This window comes from Podarcis melisellensis (assembly GCF_964234715.1).
Source record: "Podarcis melisellensis genome assembly, chromosome: 13".
Lineage (NCBI taxonomy): Eukaryota > Metazoa > Chordata > Lepidosauria > Squamata > Lacertidae > Podarcis > Podarcis melisellensis.
The window spans coordinates 38,274,037-38,291,714 of record NC_138545.1 but is presented as its reverse complement, the minus strand read 5'-3'; the positions used below and the strand labels follow the sequence as shown (position 1 = coordinate 38,291,714).

Here is a 17,678-nt window from a genome sequence, read left to right as displayed (position 1 = left end):
AGACCAGCCTCAAAACTCAATCATGGATCCCTTTCTTCAGCTGTGGCCTGCCAAACAATTTCAGTCACTGCTCCCCTTTCCAAAACAACTCCCTGAAAACCAGAGGGACAAGAGACACACACAGGTTATCCCATCAAGGTCACTTTATTGACGCAACAACGGACCAGACAGGCACACGGACAGATACAGGGGTGAGTTAGCTGGTCTGTGGTAGCTTCCTTCTATCCAAGCATGATATGTGTAGCTTCTTCAGTGGGGTGAAGACGCCTCAATCCCCTTCCCCACTTAGCATCTGCACGAGGTGGGAAGGGACACCGTGGAGAAAAGAAGGGGGGTGATCGTAAGCTGTGTGGAGAAAGCAGAGCAGGAATTAACACTGTTGGCTAGTGGGTAGGGCGAGGCAAACAGATTCATCCAAGTTAGCACACTCAAGCATCCCTCCTCCATTTTGTAAGCACTGCTTCTGTGCACGGTTCCTGTACATTCGGTCTTGCTTCGGACCACGAGGCTCTGTTCCTGCCAACCAGGTCCGACACGAAACGTACAGAGCTCTCTCCCTCTCCACCCCAGCCCAAATTCGAGTCACCCAGCAACTCTTATCCCAGATTGCCACAGTCCCCATCCCCCGGCTGCTTCTTCCACCCTCCAAATTGCAGTTGTTTCCAGATTTATAAAGGAATTCCGTTTTCTGCCTTGAAATCCAAATAACTGCTTGTTCCTCTTCACCCAGCATGGCGTGTTTCATGTTACTCACCTCTTCCAGGTGTTGGCAGTTGTGGCAATAAGATTACTGTGGTGCTGTGGGGGGGGGGGAGAGAAGAGAGGAGAGGAAAAGTGTATCAAGCAAGGGTTTTGGCGGACACATTTTTACTCTCTATGAATGAGAAGCGATTGTGTTTTCCACTTCCACCAATCCCACGTGCTTATGCATGCATGTGGGAAATAAATATGGAGTCCTCCTTTCTGCACTTCTAAGCAAACATCTTCCTGCAGAGGCTGTTGAACTGCAACTCCCATCAGCCAACAGGCATGGATGACGGGAGCTAAAGCCCAGGAACATCTAAAAGAACACATATCCCTCACCCTAAAGGTACAAGTGGGATTGTCAGGTTTAAACCTGGCAGTCTATATAACAACCGTAACTTCTACCCATTTTAGGGATGTGGGGTGAGCTTATGGGATGGCTGAGAGAAAGCTTCCCTTCACAAATCAGGGTTCTTGAACATTGCTGTTCAAGTTTCAGTTTCCGAAACCGATCCTGCGACTAAAGCTCTCCCATTCTCTCCTCTGTGCTGCACCATCCCTAGGCTGGGTATGTCGTTATTTTTAAAACAACGGCAGCAAAAAGGAATCTGAGCAATGACAACCCATTTCCCTTTCATGCTGCAGTCACCTTTGACCTCCAGCTTGCAGTCCACTATGGCCTCCCCCAGTTCATTGACGGCCTTGCAGGAGTAAGTGGCGCTGTCAAAAGGGCTCGGCTTGCGGATGTTGAGGGTCAGCACGCCCTGGTTGTTTTTCTGCAGGAACTTTGGGTCCCCGCTGATGTCCATTTTGTTCTTCATCCAGATTATTTTGGGCTGGGAACAGACAGAAGAGATTAAAAGGAATCCAGATGAAAGGAATCCTGATCACCACACACTCCGTTCTAAACCACATTGTCATGTATCAAACTGTACCGCCTCATACGCTCAAAGGGGAAACGGTTGCAACCAAAATTGCGTGCAAAAAATCCCCAACCTATTAGCATTGAAAATGTTGCCAGCCTTTTATCCCTGAAAATGAAGGTTTGTCACCCATGTGCTTAAAAAAAAAAAAAACCCAAGTGTGCCAGATTCCAGGTGTCTTTCCAGCAGTGAGTATCTAAAAAGAGCTCATATTTAAGCTTGACAATGCATCCCATCTGTAGCAGATCCAGGCTAGACCAACCTCTGCTTAAAAACCGCCAAGGAAGGAGAGTCCACAACCCTTTCCACCATCAAACAGCTCTTACTGTCAGAAAGTTCTTCCTGATGTTTAGTGGGAATCTCCTTTCTTGTATCCTGAAGCCATTGGGTTTGAGTCCTAGCCTCCAGAGCAGGAGAAAACAAGCTTGCTGCATCTTCTACGTGACAGCCCTTAAGATATTTGAAGATGGCTATCATATCTCCTCTTTTCCAGGCTAAACATACCCAACTTCCTCAACCGTTCCTCATAAGGCTTGGTTTCCAGACCTTTGATCATCTTGGTCGCCCTCCTCTGCACACATTCCACCATGTCTATATCCTGAAATTGTGGTGCCCAGAACTGGACATAGTATTCCAGTTGTGGTCTGCCCAATGTTTTATTGAGCATTGTGATTCATTTGCAGGGTGGTTATAGGACATGAAGCACTAGTTCTGATTTGCTTGCAGGGAGTTCACATGCCTTCCTATTAACACATTCATTCCTTTCACGCCTTTCAGTGCATTTCTGCATTGCTTTTCCAAACTGCAAAAAAACCTGGGCTTTTTAAAAGTGGATTTGTTGCTCCAGGGCAGCACTTTAATCCGCTTTAACTGTGCAAACCTCAAAGTTCCTGTATGTGCTAGATTTCCTCCCACAAATTACTGACTGACACGCTGGAGGAACTCTTGGAGAAAATCAATTAAAACATGCCAGCAGAAGGGCGGGGGGTGCTAGCAGTTGAGAGAAGGCTTAATCACCTCCCTCACAACACACTAATTATCACTGGTGGTACCTTGTCACCCTCCTTATGTGGAACAAAAAAAATGAATGGCTGGAGGCAGGGTGGGGGGGGGGGAGAGCACAGGCATGTTTACTTTAATTAAATTAGCAGCATCTTCAAAATCATATTCACAGTATCTGACAATTATTGAGGCGTTGGTGTGTGTTGCTATTAAGAAAAATCCACCGTTTTAATACTGGTTATAATTTACTGAATCTAAGGTTGTTTTCTCTTATTTGTAGCAACGCTTTTTTTAAAAAAAAAGCCCAACATTTTGGAAGTACCATCCTTAGTCCACTGTTCACTTTCCCCGTCTTCATGATTTCCCCTCCTCCAGTTATCTCACATCCCTCTCAGCGCCACATTCCTAGTTTTTTGATAGCAGCCACTCCAAACAACTCGACATCATCCCTTTCCACCTCCTCACTCAGCACTTACTTTAGGAAATCCTCTCACAGCACAGTTCAAGGCAGTGGTATACCCAGCCACGACTGTCCGGTCTACCAGGGGCGTCATGAACACAGGGGCATGGCTGAAGTCATGTTCCTTGTAGTTTAGCTGTTTACAGATTATTCCTGAAAGGGAAGGGGAGGGGAGGGAAACAGCAAATCCATCAGCGGATCTTAGGGATGGGCAAATTGGGCTGCAAGGCCAACTATACGCACAGACCAGGGAGTAAATCATAGAACTGGAAAGTTGGAAAAGATCCCAAGGATCATCTGGGAATCTCAACTTAAGCATCCATGACAAATGGCCATCCAGCCTCTGCTAAAATGAGAGCCCTTTGAGGGAGACTGTCGAACAGCTCTTAGTGTCCTGTTGAAGCTTTCTGTAAACCGCTTTGAGGATTTTTACAATCAAGCAGTGTGTATGAAATAAACTCAACAGGTTTACTTCTCAGGCAGACATGCATAGGATTGCATTGCCAGCTAATTTCTAGTCTGCGTCATTCTCACGTGTGTTGTCTTTCGTGTTTTTGGGTACTAAACTGCCAACGGCAGTTGCATGAAAATTCACATTTAAATATGCATTCATGAATATATTATTTTCCCTCATAATCTGGTGATTCGTAATCTGGTGAACCAGGTTCGCTTCCCCGCTCCTCCACATGCAGCTGCTGGGTGACCTTGGGCTGGTCACACTTCTTTGAAGTCTCTCAGCCCCACTCACCTCACAGAGTGTTTGTTGTGGGGGAGGAAGGGAAAGGAGAATGTTAACCGCTTTGAGACTCCTTTGGGTAGTGATAAAGCGGGATATCAAATCCAAACTACTCAAATTATTATTATTATTATTATTATTATTATTATTATTATTAAACATTTGTTAGTCACTTTATCTTGCCCAAGGCAACCCAGAGCGACTTACAACCAAAACATCTAGCCAGTATGCATTGCATGAAGTAGCCCAGGTTTCAATCCTATACAGGTTTCAATCCTATACAGACTTAACCTGGGGTAAGTCCCGTCTCCAGCTGGCCCCGAACCACAACTCCCATTACCCCTAGCCAGCAGGACCAGTGGTCAGGGACGATGGGAACCACAGTCCAAAAACAGCTAGAGCCCAGAGCCCGGAAAGCCCTGGTTCAATTGAATATTTCCCCTCAAAATATGCATCTTAATGTCTTTTGGTGCCTTTTTTTCTTTAACCAAGAACTGCATCAGAGCATTCTGAAGCGTGAAAGCCAGCAGATAACAAAGTTCCCTTCTGTGAATTAGCCTGGAAGGTGCAGATTGCAGCCCCTTCTGCTAAGCCCTGGTGGTCTCATTCCCTGACCGCTAGAGCAACTTCCAGCCACCATCTGGTTCCACTGCATTTACCAGATTTCTGAATGTTGGCGGTGTTTTTGGAGATCCCGGGAGCTTCGCTAAGCCCACAGATGTTCTCGCTGTAGACTCGGAAGTAGTATTCGTTGCCGATGATGAGGTCAGACACCGTGCAGCGGGTGAGGCGGTTGTGCTCGTATACTGTGAACCACTCCTGCGGAAGGAAAGCAGGGACGGTCAGAGAAATACCGTATTTTTTGCTCCATAGGGCGCACCTGACCATAGGGCGCACCTAGTTTTCAGAGGGGGAAATCAAGGGGGGAAATATGACAGGCGCAGCCTGTGTGCTTCTCCCAGACCTTCTCCCTGCTTTTGCGGGAGGTGGGGGAATTCCCCCATCTCCCGCAAAAGCCCACAGGAGCCACACGCTCTTTAAAGGGGCTGCGCGGCTTCTACTGGCTTTTCTACGAGGTGGGGGGATTCCCCCACCTCCCACAGAAGCCGCATGCTCTTTAAAGGGTGCGTGGCTCCTGTAGGCTTTTCTACGAGGTGGGAGAAGGGACTGATGTGGCCAGTCAGTCCCTTCTCCCTCCTGGGGAAAAGCCCGCAAGAGCCACACGGAGCTTGTGTGTGGCTCTTGGGAGCTTTTCCTGCCTGCCTCCCCCCTGCACTCACTCCACAGGACACATACACATTTTCCCTTGCTTTTTAGGAGGGAAAAAGTGCGTCCTATAGCTGCAGGGGAGGAAGGATCTGAGCCACAGGTGCCCCTTCTAAAACAACAGGGTCCACGAGAGGGAAGGAGTAGATGCTCAAGAAGGGGGATAAGAGGTGCTGTAGGACTGAGGCTTCCTGGTTGTGCATAAGTGCTTGATGCCATTTTGGCAGTAGGCAAGGGAACAATGTTCTTTTTTATTTTTAAAAAAACCAGCCCGGCTTTTCTGTTTTATGCATTATTTTATCTGGCTGAAAGTTTCTCCTGCTGTTGTTTTTTACATGCTGTTTTCTGTGCTGTACTTCTACAAATCTGTCATTTGGGTTTTTATTTTTACTCTGAAAGCTTGTAGCCTAAAATAAGAGGATATAAATCTCTCTCTCTCTCCCTCTCTCTCTCTCTCTCTCTCTCTCTCTCTCTCTCTCTCTCTCTCTCTCACACACACACACACACACACACACACATATATATAATGGGAGGTAACTACATCATGTCCTCCAGAAACAAGATCTGTGCTCCTTTGATGCTGCTCTTGTAGCAGGCTTGGAACTGCTGCCTGGTCTTCCTGCTGTGAATTTTGCCACTGGCAAAATGTGAACCTTCACAGTGGTAGGAGAAGTTCTCTTTCTCTTTCTTTCTCTCTCTGATAGTGTCAGCAGTAAATGAGCAATCTGAGCATGTTTGTATGAACCAATTCTAACTGAATTGGGGTCACTAACTTAGGATGGGAGGCTGCTTCCCTTTTGCACAACTATTCAGTATCCATTTGTCGCAAGTGTTTTTATACTAACCAACTCACAAAAGCAAGCAGCAGGGTCTAAAACTGCATCGATGGCTGGGTATATTTAAAGCATGTTTAAAGCACACGAGTTAACCCACTTCAGGAATCCTGGGAACCGTAGTTTGTGAAGGGTGCTGGGAGTTGTAGCTCCATGAGAGGCAAAACTACAGTTCCCGGGATTCTTTAGAGAGAGTTGTGTGCTTTAGATGTGTAACACAGCCTAAAGAACTGATGGGGGGGAAATGGCATTTGCCCCTGCCAAAAAGGATTATAAGGTCAGCACCGAGCAAACATCTCTAGGGAGAGCATTCTGCAACTGGTGTGCTGTCACCTAAATGTTCTCACCTTTGGTCACTTAGATGGCAGGGGCACCTGTAGGAGGCCCACCACAGAAGATCTTCATGTGCAGGTAAGTACAAGACAGGTGGTCCTTCAAATACCCTGACCCTATCTCATGAAGGGCTTTAAAGACCAGTGTTTTTGTTTTTTTAATGTATTTTTATTAAAGATTTTCTTGGTTTACAAAAGTATGTGCAATGCCTCTCTCTTTTTTTTTCTTCTCCAAGTAACATTTTTTACAGATCAATTTAATTTGTTGAGACATTAGGAAGAAAAGGGGGAATGAGGTGGAGGGGGGAAGGTGAGTGGGGGTGGGGTCGGGTGGCGATGTTTCTATTATACTTAATATATACGGGGTTTTGTGTCAGTGTCGCTTGTGCAGGTTCTCTGCTGTTCACTTGTGTTCCTTTGGTGGTGAGAGAGGTTGGGGTTGGCCTAGGGTGTGGTTGTTTGTTTGTGAATGGCTGTGGTGATCTTTGTTTTCGTGTGTGAGTGGGGTGGGTGGGTGTTTTGGATCAGGTCAGCCATATTGATTTGTATGCCGTTGGTGGATTTTTGTCATTGTCTTGTTGGGCTGTGTATGTGATAAAGGGGAGCCATACCGGGGTGAAGGCGTCTTCTTCTATTTGTCCCCGTGTCAGTTTCAGTTTATTGGTTAATTTTTCTAGTAAGGCTGTTTCCCATACTATTTGGTACCATTGGTCCATGCTTACTCCTGACAGGTAAAGACCAGTGTTTTTGAGCAGGTCCTGGAAATGGACTGGAAGCCATTGAAGTCATTGTCATTAATGGACCTAGTTAACTCTACTAGTTGATTTCAATGGGTCTTCTCTGAGTAGGACTAGCACTGCATACAACCCACAATATCCTGCCTCAGTTAGTCTCTTGCAACGTTGCAAGGTAGCCGCTGACACACGTTCTCAGCGAGAGCCAGGGGAAAAACCAAGCCCATTACTAGACTTTGATTCATCATTACTAGAAGCAGAAGCCCAATAGGGAAAGGGAACCTTACCATGGTCTTCTTGTCAGCTTTTTGGATGGAGTAGCCCGTAATCTCCGAATTCCCATCGTCCTTGGGAGGCTCCCACTCGACTAAGGCATTGAAGCCCCACACTTCCTTCACCATCACGTTGTGTGCTGGACCCGGTTTCTCTGCAGAAGGAGTGGGAAACAACAAAGGCTGCTGCATCACTATGGATAAACAGGGAATGGTCCCTTAGCCAAAACGATGTAAGCAAAGGTTCCCTGCTATTGCTAAAATGATGTAAACAAATACAATAGACCTAGCAGCTCTCTAGACCATATTAAATTATCAGATTATCCTCCACCAGGGCCAGGGCCTTCTCAGTGATGGCTCCGACCTGGTGGAATGCTCTGTCCCATGAGACCAGGGCCCTGCAGGATTTAACTTCCTTCCGCAGGGCCTGTAAGACAGAGCTATTCTACCTGGCTTTCAATTTGAACTTAGCCTGATCTTTTATTCCCCTCCCCTCCCCTTTTTATGACAATTACCCACTCTGGGATCCCACAGCTAATTCTCCCCTGGTCTCCATGCTGGCCCAAATAGGACTAATTTAGCCAGCTAGCCCTGGTGATCATCTAATGTTTATTGGATGGATTTCACCCTAAACTGATTTTTGAATTCTGAATTTATTGCTTTTCACGTTTTATACTGTATTTTATGCTGTTTTTTTGTTGCACCAATTAAGTGTTTTAAATTTGTTGTTAGCCGCCCTGAGCCCGGTTTTCTGAACCGGGAAGGGCGATGATGATGATGATGATTAAATGGGGATAGCATGAGTGAATCATTGAACCCATCTTCTGTAACCTGCTAAAATGCTGTCAGCAGACTTTGGGGCAAAAGTCTAGGGCTCCACTCAGCATACCGAGCAAATCCAGCAAGGCCTGCTTGTCACATTTCAAAGTTAAGTAGATAATACACAATATCATCTCAAGTGGGGAGCCCGTTAAGAATGGTAAGACAATAGCCTGAAACGACCCAAAGGCACCCCTGGCTGAAGAGTCATTGCATCCCTGGCTGAAACGGATGCAGGAAGCAGCTAATTCAATACATGGTAGATACATGCAACACAAACACAGAGAGACCCAGCCCTATCCGCTGGCGCTAGGGAGGTGGGGAGGTGGGCCGGAGGGCAGACTTGCAGCTAGCACCTTCTCCAGCGTGCTCTGCTTTCAAAGGCAGATTCCCAGAAGGCTCTTGGAAGATGCTAAATTTCACTTCAAACATTCCACCAGCCTAATCGGGATTAGAGGAGGCGGCTGATCAGAAAGTGGCCGTGTCTGGGGAGGGTGAGGGAGGGGGGCCTTTTTCAGCGGTGTCGGGAGAGGTGACATCTGGCTTAAACCATCAGGGGGAAGCTTAAATATAGAATGGAAGAACATGATCTCTCTTCCCTCTTACCGTGGGGGAAGGGTGGGAGCTGATAAGAGATGGTGACACAGGCAGAGAGGGAGGAGGAGGGGGTGGGGAAGGGGTACCAGGCACCAAGGGGGTCAGGACGGGGGGGCGAGGGGGGGTAAGAGAGAAGTTGTGGACACCAAGTTTGTCTCCCAATGGAAGGGGGAGAATTAAAAGGTAAAGGGACCCCTGACCATTAGGTCCAGTCGTGGCCGACTGGGGTTGCGGCACTCATCTTGCTTTACTGGCCGAGGGAGCTGGCGTACAGCTTCCGGGTCATGTGGCCAGCATGACTAAGCCGCTTCTGGCGAAACATAGCAGCACACAGAAACACCGTTTACCTTCCCTTTACCTTTTGAATTATGGTGCTGGAGGAGACTTTTGAGAGTCCCATGGACTGCAAAAAGATCAAACCTATCCATTCTTAAGGAAATCAGCCCTGAGTGCTCACTGGAAAGACAGATCCTAAAGTTGAGGCTCCAATACTTTGGCCACCTCATGAGAAGAGAAGACTCCCTGGAAAAGACCCTGATGTTGGGAAAGATGGAGGGCACAAGGAGAAGGGGGCGACAGAGGGCGAGATTGCTGAATAGTGTTCTCGAAGCTACCAGCATGAGTTTGACCAAACTGCGGGAGGCAGTGGAAGACAGAAGTGCCTGGCGTGCTGTGGTCCATGGGGTCACGAAGAGTCGGACACGACTAAACGACTAAACAACAACAACAAAGCACAGACATTTTTGTACACATTCCTTGGCAGGAGAGCTGCACTGCAAAATGCAGGAAAGGGTGGGTTTTTGAAGGACGGCCGTGTTTCGGTTTGTGCATTGTTTCGGAATGGGGTCTGTTGGGATGTTTGCTTTTAAATGCAAACTGAATCCAATTATTTTCTCCTCTCCCTAGACAGAACCCCAGTGGGGCAGAGGCCAGGAGGCAGCTGCCAGCCCAGCCAGACGAGGAGGTGCCTTGCTTCCATGGGTAGCATCTTCTGAGGTCGCTGCGCAGCTGGCTGAAGGCTCCCTATTGCCCTGCCAACCCTCCTGTCTCTCTCGCAGGCCTGGGAGTTGAGAGCATCTCGGTCTCCCACGGGGAGAGAGGAGACTGATGGAGCAGGCCTGGATTAAAGCTTGTTAACAATTTAGCAGCTGCAGCAAGAAGGAAGGGGGAAGGGAGGGGGGGAGAACAGAGACTGCGCCCACCCCTTGCTTCCCTCTAAGTTGCCTGGCCATCTTCCAGCCGCCCTGGGACAGCAGAGCTGAAGCGAAGGAAACTCTTGCCTCTGGGCTTTGGGTTTAGGGCCACTGGTTGTCTGCACCTCTTGCCTTCCAATAATAATAATAATAATAATAATAATAATAATAATAATAATAATGTATTATTTATACCCCGCCCATCTGGCTGGATTTCCCCAGCCACTCTGGGCGGCTTCCAACACAATATTAAAATAAAGTAATGCATCAAACATTAAAAGCTTCCCTAAACAGGCCTGCCTTCAGATGTCATCTAAAAGTCTGGTAGTTGTTGTTCTCTTTGACATCTGGTGGGAGGGCGTTCCACAGGGCGGGTGCCACTACCGAGAAGGCCCTCTGCCTGGTTCCCTGTAACTTGGCTTCTCGCAGTGAGGGAAGATTATAATGGAATTATATTATATAATGGAATGGTAAAGACCTGCTCAGCCCCACCCATTGGCCAGATAAGGGAACAGCAGAACAGCTGTTCCAGTGCTTGCTTCCCTCTTCCCTCCCTGCTCCTTTCACCAGTCGATTGTGAGCCTGTGGGCAGGAGTTGGCTCCACACATTTAAAGCACATGCTTCCCCCTGAAGTATCCCGGGAACTGCCGTTTTGCTCCCCAGCACCTTTTAACAAACCACAGTCCCCAGGAGGTGTTGAAGTCATGGGCTTTACTTGTACGGTGTGCGCACACTCAGCTACAGCCTTCCTTTTGAATGTCTGCACAACACTTAGAAAACGTTAGGCCTTTTATAAGTGTTTCTTCATCTCCCTCTCTAACTACCTGCACCAAGGCGAGAGTGGACCTCACCAAAGACAAGATTAAGATTCTCTGTTACAAGATTTGTGCATTGAGCCGGGTGGGGTGTTGAACTAGACCAGTGGTTCCCAAGTAGCTAAGCACCCCTTGTGTTTCAAAAGCCAAACAGTGGACCCCTTACTTTTGAAAATTTTGATATCTCTATGTTATCATTAGACCTTTAAAGCCCTAAACAGCCTCAGCCCAGTATACCTGAAGGAGCGGACCCATCCCCGTCGTTCTGCCCGGACACTGAGGTCCAGCTCCGAGGGCCTTCTGGCGGTTCCTCCCCTGCGAGGTGACAGGGAACCAGGCAGAGGGCCTTCTCGGTAGTGGCGCCCACCCTGTGGAATGCCCTCCCATCAGATTTCAAGGAAATTAACAACTATCTGACTTTTAGAAGACATCCGAAGGCAGCCCTGTTTAGGAAAGTTTTTAATGTTTGATGTTTTATCACTTTTTAAATTATTATTAATATTCTGTTGGGAGCAGCCCAGAGTGGCTGGGGAAGCCCTGCCAGATGGGCAGTGTATAAATAAAGAATAGTTGTTGTTGTTGTTGTTGTTATTTTATGGTAGTTTTTGTTATGTGTCTGGTGCCATAGACCCCTTGGGTGGGTTACACAGGCCCTCTAGGGTCTGTGGACCAACAATTTGGGTACCACCAAAATAGACGTTAATTGATTGACGCAACTAGATGACTGCCAATGTCCTTTCAGCTCTAAAATCACATGACTCTAAGAGAACTTGAGACGACACACACACATCCCCCTCTACACAGTCTCCCCCATATTCACCTGCTCTGGCTGCACCCCCAAAACATGGTTAGCTTTTTTAAAGAATGTAAATTTACTGTTGCAACAAATGAAATCTCAAAGGAAGGCCGGTCCTCCTTACCAACAACCCGGATCTTGATGACAGCCTTGTCCTCCATGTTTTCAATCTTAACCGAGAGTTCGTAGAAGCCCGAGTGGTGCCGCTGAGCTTTGCGTATGAAAAGGATGGTGTCCAAGTCGGAGGTGCGGACGTTGATCTCTTTGGGGTCCAGAGGCTTCCCGTCCTTTGACCAGGTGACTACAGGGCGGGGTTTACCCTGGAGATGATCAAATGCTTGGCATTGCCACAGAGGCCTTCATTCTAGCGCCATCCCTTCCACCCGCCCTGCCCCACTTCTCCCCACATTTTGCTCCAGTGCTGGAAGCTTTTCCCAGCTGAGTTCTTGGTTGGCGCATGAATAGTTTTATGCAGGCATAGCCAAACTCGGGCCCTCCAGATGTTTTGGGACTACAACTCCCATCACCCCTAGCTAACAGGACCAGTGGTCAGGGGTGATGAGAGTTGTAGTCCCAAAACATCTGGAGGGCCGAGTTTGCCTATGCCTGGTTTTATGTGTCTAAAAATCAATAAATAAAAGGAAGTTGTGTTTGTCCATAAGGGGAGGAAGTTCAAAACCCACAGCTGGCAAACCTTTCACAGTTATACCTTGGAAGTCGAATGGAATCCATTCTGGAAGTCCGGTTGACTTCCAAAACGTTCGGAAACCAAAGTGCAGTTTCTGACTGGCTGCAGGAAGCTCCTGCAGGCATTCGGAAGCCATAGAAGCCCCGTCGGACGTTCAGGTTCCGAAGAACATTTGCAAACCAGAACACCCGCTCCTGGGCTTGCGGCGTTCGGGAGGGAAAACGTCTGAGTACCTAGGCATTCAGGATCCAAGGAGTATTAGGAGTGCCAACCAAAACGTCACCTAAAAAATGAGTTGCTTTTGGACTTCTCCTGCACTCTTCAACGAGGAAAGACCCCGCAAAATATGAGGAAAATAAACTGGCAGGATGTTGTAGGCATACATTCTGCATTTGGGCCTGGTCCTGAATTGGAGACTGCAGGGGGGATGAGTCTGCAAACACTGCAGTTGGATGGAATACTCCTAGGATGCTGGGATGTGGAGGTTCTGGCTGTTTTCCGAAAACAAAGTTTTTCAGTTGCTTAGGGCAAGCTTCCTTTGGTAGGAAGGTTTGCAGGCTAACGGGGCTGACGTTTCCTCAATGGGAGATCATGGTTGGGAAGTATCTTGCGAGCTTTCAGAGGTTAGCCATCAAAGCTCAGAGGAGAGTTTGTTGACAAACCCAGACACAGCACTGAGAGGAAGGGCTGACAGAATAGACTGTGTAGGTAAGTTGCTGTTTGTTTCAGTTACAGATAGGTAGCCGTGTTGGTCTGCCATAGTCAAAACAAAAAAAATTCCTTCCAGTAGCACCTTAAAGACCAACTAAGTTAGTTCTTGGTATGAGCTTTCGTGTGCATGCACACGAAAAGCTCATTTCGTGTGTATCTGAAGAAGTGTGCATGCACACGAAAGCTCATACCAAGAACTAACTTAGTTGGTCTTTAAGGTGCTACTGGAAGGAATTTTTTTTGCTGTTTGTTTGTTTGTTTGTTTACTTAAAACCGTGATAGGAACATGAAGCATGATGCAGAATCTGGATGAGGAAGGCCTTCAAATGAAAATCCAAACCTCCCTCAGTGTTCTTCTGGGTAAACATGAATTCCAGGGTGGGTGGAATCCCCAAAGCCAGCTGCTCACCTGGAATGGGATAACCAAGTTGACCTGTTCTCCAACTCTCCTGATGTACGTCGTCCGGAGATGGCGAGGAAGGCGGATCTTGGGCTGCTCTGTAAGGCAAGAGAGAAAGCAAGTGGGTCGGCATGAAATTTGCATAAGATGGCAAGTGGTTGGGATCCAGACTTTCCAAAGTCAGTTTAGGTACACATTGGGTTGGATCTAGATTAATGTGTCGTACTTAAGAGCAGACCTACTGAAATAAATGGGATGACTTTAAGACAACTAAGTTCAGTCTTACTGATTTCAGTGGGTATATATTGAGTATAACCGCCGCCCCCCTTTACCTGGGAGTAGACCCTGTTGAATTCAATAGGACTTACTTCTCATCAGGCATGGTTAGGATTGTGCTGTAAGTCTACACTCAAATCCTTCAGTGTTTTAAGTTTATAATTTGGCAACGTCCTTTAACATTCCAGCCTTAAATCCAGTTCTCCCTATCTCTGCAGCAATTTGCAGTTTTTAAATCCTCACAAAAATTCTTCAGCATTTCAGTTTGAATTTCTCCTACTAAACACATTTACATGTACCCCCCCTTTTTTTGCAAGCCATTTCTCCTAGTTCTTGTATACTATTTTCATGGCTATAATAACTTTCATGCACACTTTCACCTAACATGTGCGTTTTGTAAACTGTGGTAGGAGAATCGCATTGCAAAATCTGGCTAAGTACGAATTCCGAAGGATGGCTGCACGTCAGTTCTTATTTTGTTTTGGAAACTGCAAATTTGACAGATCTACCTCTAAATGACAATGGAATCAAGTTTCTCCCCTCCTCCTAATTCCTAGTGACTTGGAGCAACAAGCACATCTAGCCCACGGACATCTTCTCAGTCTGGCTCTCCAAGAACCTTTGGAGGAGTGAAACTAGAAGCTCTTGTATGTTCTGTCTCTGCAGGCTCCCTTTATAAGGCAAAAAGGTCCAGGGTAGGGACATTGAGGGAGCTCAGGATTCACAGCTCAAGAAATACAACTTGACTCACGGACAATCTCTCGGATAGTGACCGGCTGCGCAAGGGTGGCTGGTAAACTCTTGCCAGCGATGTTGACTGCAATGACCCGGAACAAAAGCTTCTCCCCTGTAGGAAGTCCCTTAGCGGTGTAGCCACAGCGTTCGACCAGCTCTGTGTTGGCAGCTACCCATTCGTCGGCTGCGAGCAGAGAACACAAGGTTAGAAGGTAAAAGGTGTTGGATGACAGGAGCGAGCCAGCAATAAATCACACTGTGAAAGTTGGAGTTAACTCTTTATTAGCCAAAAAAAACCCCAGCATGTACACAGGAGTGCCAGCCCTAATAAGCCCAGCAACTCATCTCTGGTAGGTCTTGCCTCCATGAAGCAGTTGCTGAGATCCTTGCCTCCCCACAGCTCCCTAAGTCCCCTTCTTTCCAGGGTTTCCCCCAAGCAATTTGAGACTACGCCTATGTAAAGCTAACTTATCCTCCACCCTCTTCATGCCTCTCCTGGTTCTGGGAGACAAGTGGGGAGGGGATATGGTAACAGCAGGTGGGGGAAACATCCATGCCTCTTCACCAGCCAGAGTCATCTCTGCCTCTTGGCCTCTCCTGCCTCTGATTCTGGAAATCTCTCTGCTACAGACTCTGCCAACTCATTGAGCCCTGTTGCCCCTTCAGCTTCTGACACCTCCTCCACCCAGTCTTCTCCCTCTGACCACCTCAACATCATCCCACCACCAACCCCAGGCTCTGAGTCCTTTCCACTGCCGAACAGCTCTTCCTGACGTTTAGCTGGAACCTCCTTTCTTGTAACTTGAAGCCCTTGATTCGGGTCCTACCGTCCAGAGTATCAGAAAAGAAGCCCGGTCCATCTTCCATGTGACCGCCCTTTAGATATCTGGAGATGGCTACCACATCTCCTCTCAGTCTTCTCTTATCCAGGCCAAACATAACCCAACTCCCTCAACCATTCCTCAATAGGCTCGGTTTCCAGACCCTTGGCCCCCTGATACTCACTTCCTTCCTTGCACCACTCAATGAGGTAGCCATCAATACCCCCTGCACCAATCCGGTCTGGAGCACGCCACTTCAAAGTGGCTGTGGTGTCTGTTACATCCTCCAAGGTCAGGTGGAGTGGCTCACTAGTGGGGGCTGAAGGAGGAGGGAGGAAGCAGAAGAGCAATTACACACATGCACAAACATACCATTGGTCTCTCATCTACACTGACAAATCCACAACTTCCAGTTGGTCTCAAATGCCTAGAGCCTGCCATTTTGTACTTTTTGTCAATGCCTTCTTATTTTCCTTCTCCTTCTTTTTCTCCTTTTTCTCCTCCTTATTCTTCTTTTTAAAATGTAGTATAAACACCAACAACTGGGAAACACTGGCCTGTGAGCGCTCCAATTGGAGAACAGCCTTTACTAAAGGCGTCATGGGCTTTGAAGACACTCAAACTCAGGACGCAAGGGAGAAACGTTAAGAGGAACGCTAAGAGGAAGGCACGCTTGGCAAACCCTCACCGTGATCAACTCCCATCCAGAAACCTATGTCCCCACTGTGGATCCAGAATTAGCCTCCACAGTCACTTACAGACTCACTGTTAAAACCGTATTTATGGAAGGCCATCTTACTTGGCTACGAGTGATTGCCGAAGAAGAAGATTATACTCTCCTAGTTTTCAAAGTTACTCATGACATCATACAATGCAAAGGACAAAATGATAATAAAATATATCGGGGGTTTATTATTAATATTTTATTGAAAAGTTTTCAGTTATAAAGAAATAAAGTGATATAAAGACAGGGAGGAAAGAAAAAGTCACAAAAATTGTGTAGAGAAAAAATATGTGAATAGATACCAAAAAATACCCTAACCCCATACATTTATTTATAAATCTGATATTATTATCCTAATACATATGCAAATATTAATAATAAAATATAGAGCAATCCCTTGAAAAATCACCAATATTGACATCAAAACTAGGTCCCTACAATGAAATCAAGAACAGCCAGTGAAATTAAGGCATCAAATAATTACCAGCAGAAAAGAGAACAGCCAGGTAAAAGCATTTTTGAACAGCCATGTTTTTACTAGCTGCTTCAAGCAATGCTGGGAGAGGGCCGAGCGCACCTCACTTGGCAAGGCACTAAACAGGCAGGGTGCCACAACTAAAAAGGCCCTGGCCCTGGTTACCGCCAGCTGGGGTAAAACAATCTGCCAATTACAGTTCTCTCAGTTTCTCATTTTCCCCAATCATAAATTTGGTTCCCCACATTTTGCAGCAATTTGTATTTTTTTATTTTTAAATCCTCATAAAACTCCACCAGCATTTCAGTGCAAATTTTTCTCCTAACATACGCATTTTCATATGCAGTTTGGACTAACGTACACATTTTTACAAGCACTTCTGCCCCCCCCCCACAACGTAATGCATTTGTGTATGTTATTTTCACCAGTGCGTTCATTTTTATGCCCACTGCCCCCTAATGTATACACTTTTGTAAACACTTTTTGGCTGCTGAGCTGCACAGCAAAATGAAGATAAGCGCGAATTTCAGAGGATAACTGTGTTTTTCAGTTCGTATATTGTTTTGCAAAGTGTGAATTTGATAGATTCGGCTTCAAAACGAGACCCAAATCAAATTTCTCCTCCATCCCTACCACCAACTAGCTTCCTTTTCTCTTTGTCAGTCACTCTGCAGGCGAGAGAAGAAAGAGCAAGACACCCTTGCAAAGCTAAGCAGGGCCCAGTATGAGTTCACTCACCTAAGGTAGGAAGAAGGGATTGTTTGGCTTTTACCCCACACACATTATCATTACTCCATAGCCTCCACATTTCATACCCTTGTCTCTTTCCACCTCCTGGTCAATAGCGCCCTCCCCCATAAACACACAACATTTACTCACCGATAGGCATGAAAGGTTTGGTATTCAGGCTGGGCTGAGAGACTCCGATTGCGTTGACGGCAAAGACTCGCATCTCATACAGCACCCCCTCAATCATCTTGGTGGACTCATAGGTTGTCTCGGTGAAAACGTCGAAATTCAGCTTCATCCAACGCATGCTTCCTTTCTTCTTGCGCTCTATCAGGTACCCTGAGGCAGAAAGGGGGGAAATGAGGTCAACGGAAGAAGATAGCAGCTCTCCAGAGATTGTCCACAGAACTGAAGATGGCAGATCCCCAAGGACGTGCTCTACGGGGAGCTGGCTTCAGGAACCAGGCCAACTCTTGAGTTACAAAGGTGTCTGCAAACATGAAGGCTGGCAACATCAACACCATCATTCTTGAGGGTGACCACAGTGTCTGGAGATATGTAGGCAGCCAGGTTGGGCATCCACAGCAGTGACCAGA

At 46.9% G+C, this 17,678-nt stretch overlaps 1 protein-coding gene across 2 annotated transcripts in view; it reads right to left on the bottom strand.

Annotated features, from left to right (window-relative positions):
- Window positions 1-125: 125 nt before the first annotated feature.
- Window positions 126-17,678, bottom strand: part of MYBPC2 (myosin binding protein C2) — a 67,128-nt gene continuing 49,575 nt past the window's right edge. For both annotated transcript variants that reach the window (XM_081883834.1, XM_081883835.1), the window contains exons 20-30: window positions 17,233-17,421; window positions 15,339-15,473; window positions 14,350-14,517; window positions 13,332-13,420; window positions 11,648-11,843; window positions 7,318-7,457; window positions 4,525-4,684; window positions 3,146-3,282; window positions 1,394-1,580; window positions 755-798; window positions 126-345 (exon numbers count right to left, since the gene is read on the bottom strand). In XM_081883834.1, coding sequence (XP_081739960.1) covers window positions 788-798; window positions 1,394-1,580; window positions 3,146-3,282; window positions 4,525-4,684; window positions 7,318-7,457; window positions 11,648-11,843; window positions 13,332-13,420; window positions 14,350-14,517; window positions 15,339-15,473; window positions 17,233-17,421 — 1,412 coding nt within the window. In that variant the 3' untranslated portion in view covers window positions 126-345; window positions 755-787. The remainder of the gene's footprint in view (window positions 346-754; window positions 799-1,393; window positions 1,581-3,145; window positions 3,283-4,524; window positions 4,685-7,317; window positions 7,458-11,647; window positions 11,844-13,331; window positions 13,421-14,349; window positions 14,518-15,338; window positions 15,474-17,232; window positions 17,422-17,678) is intronic.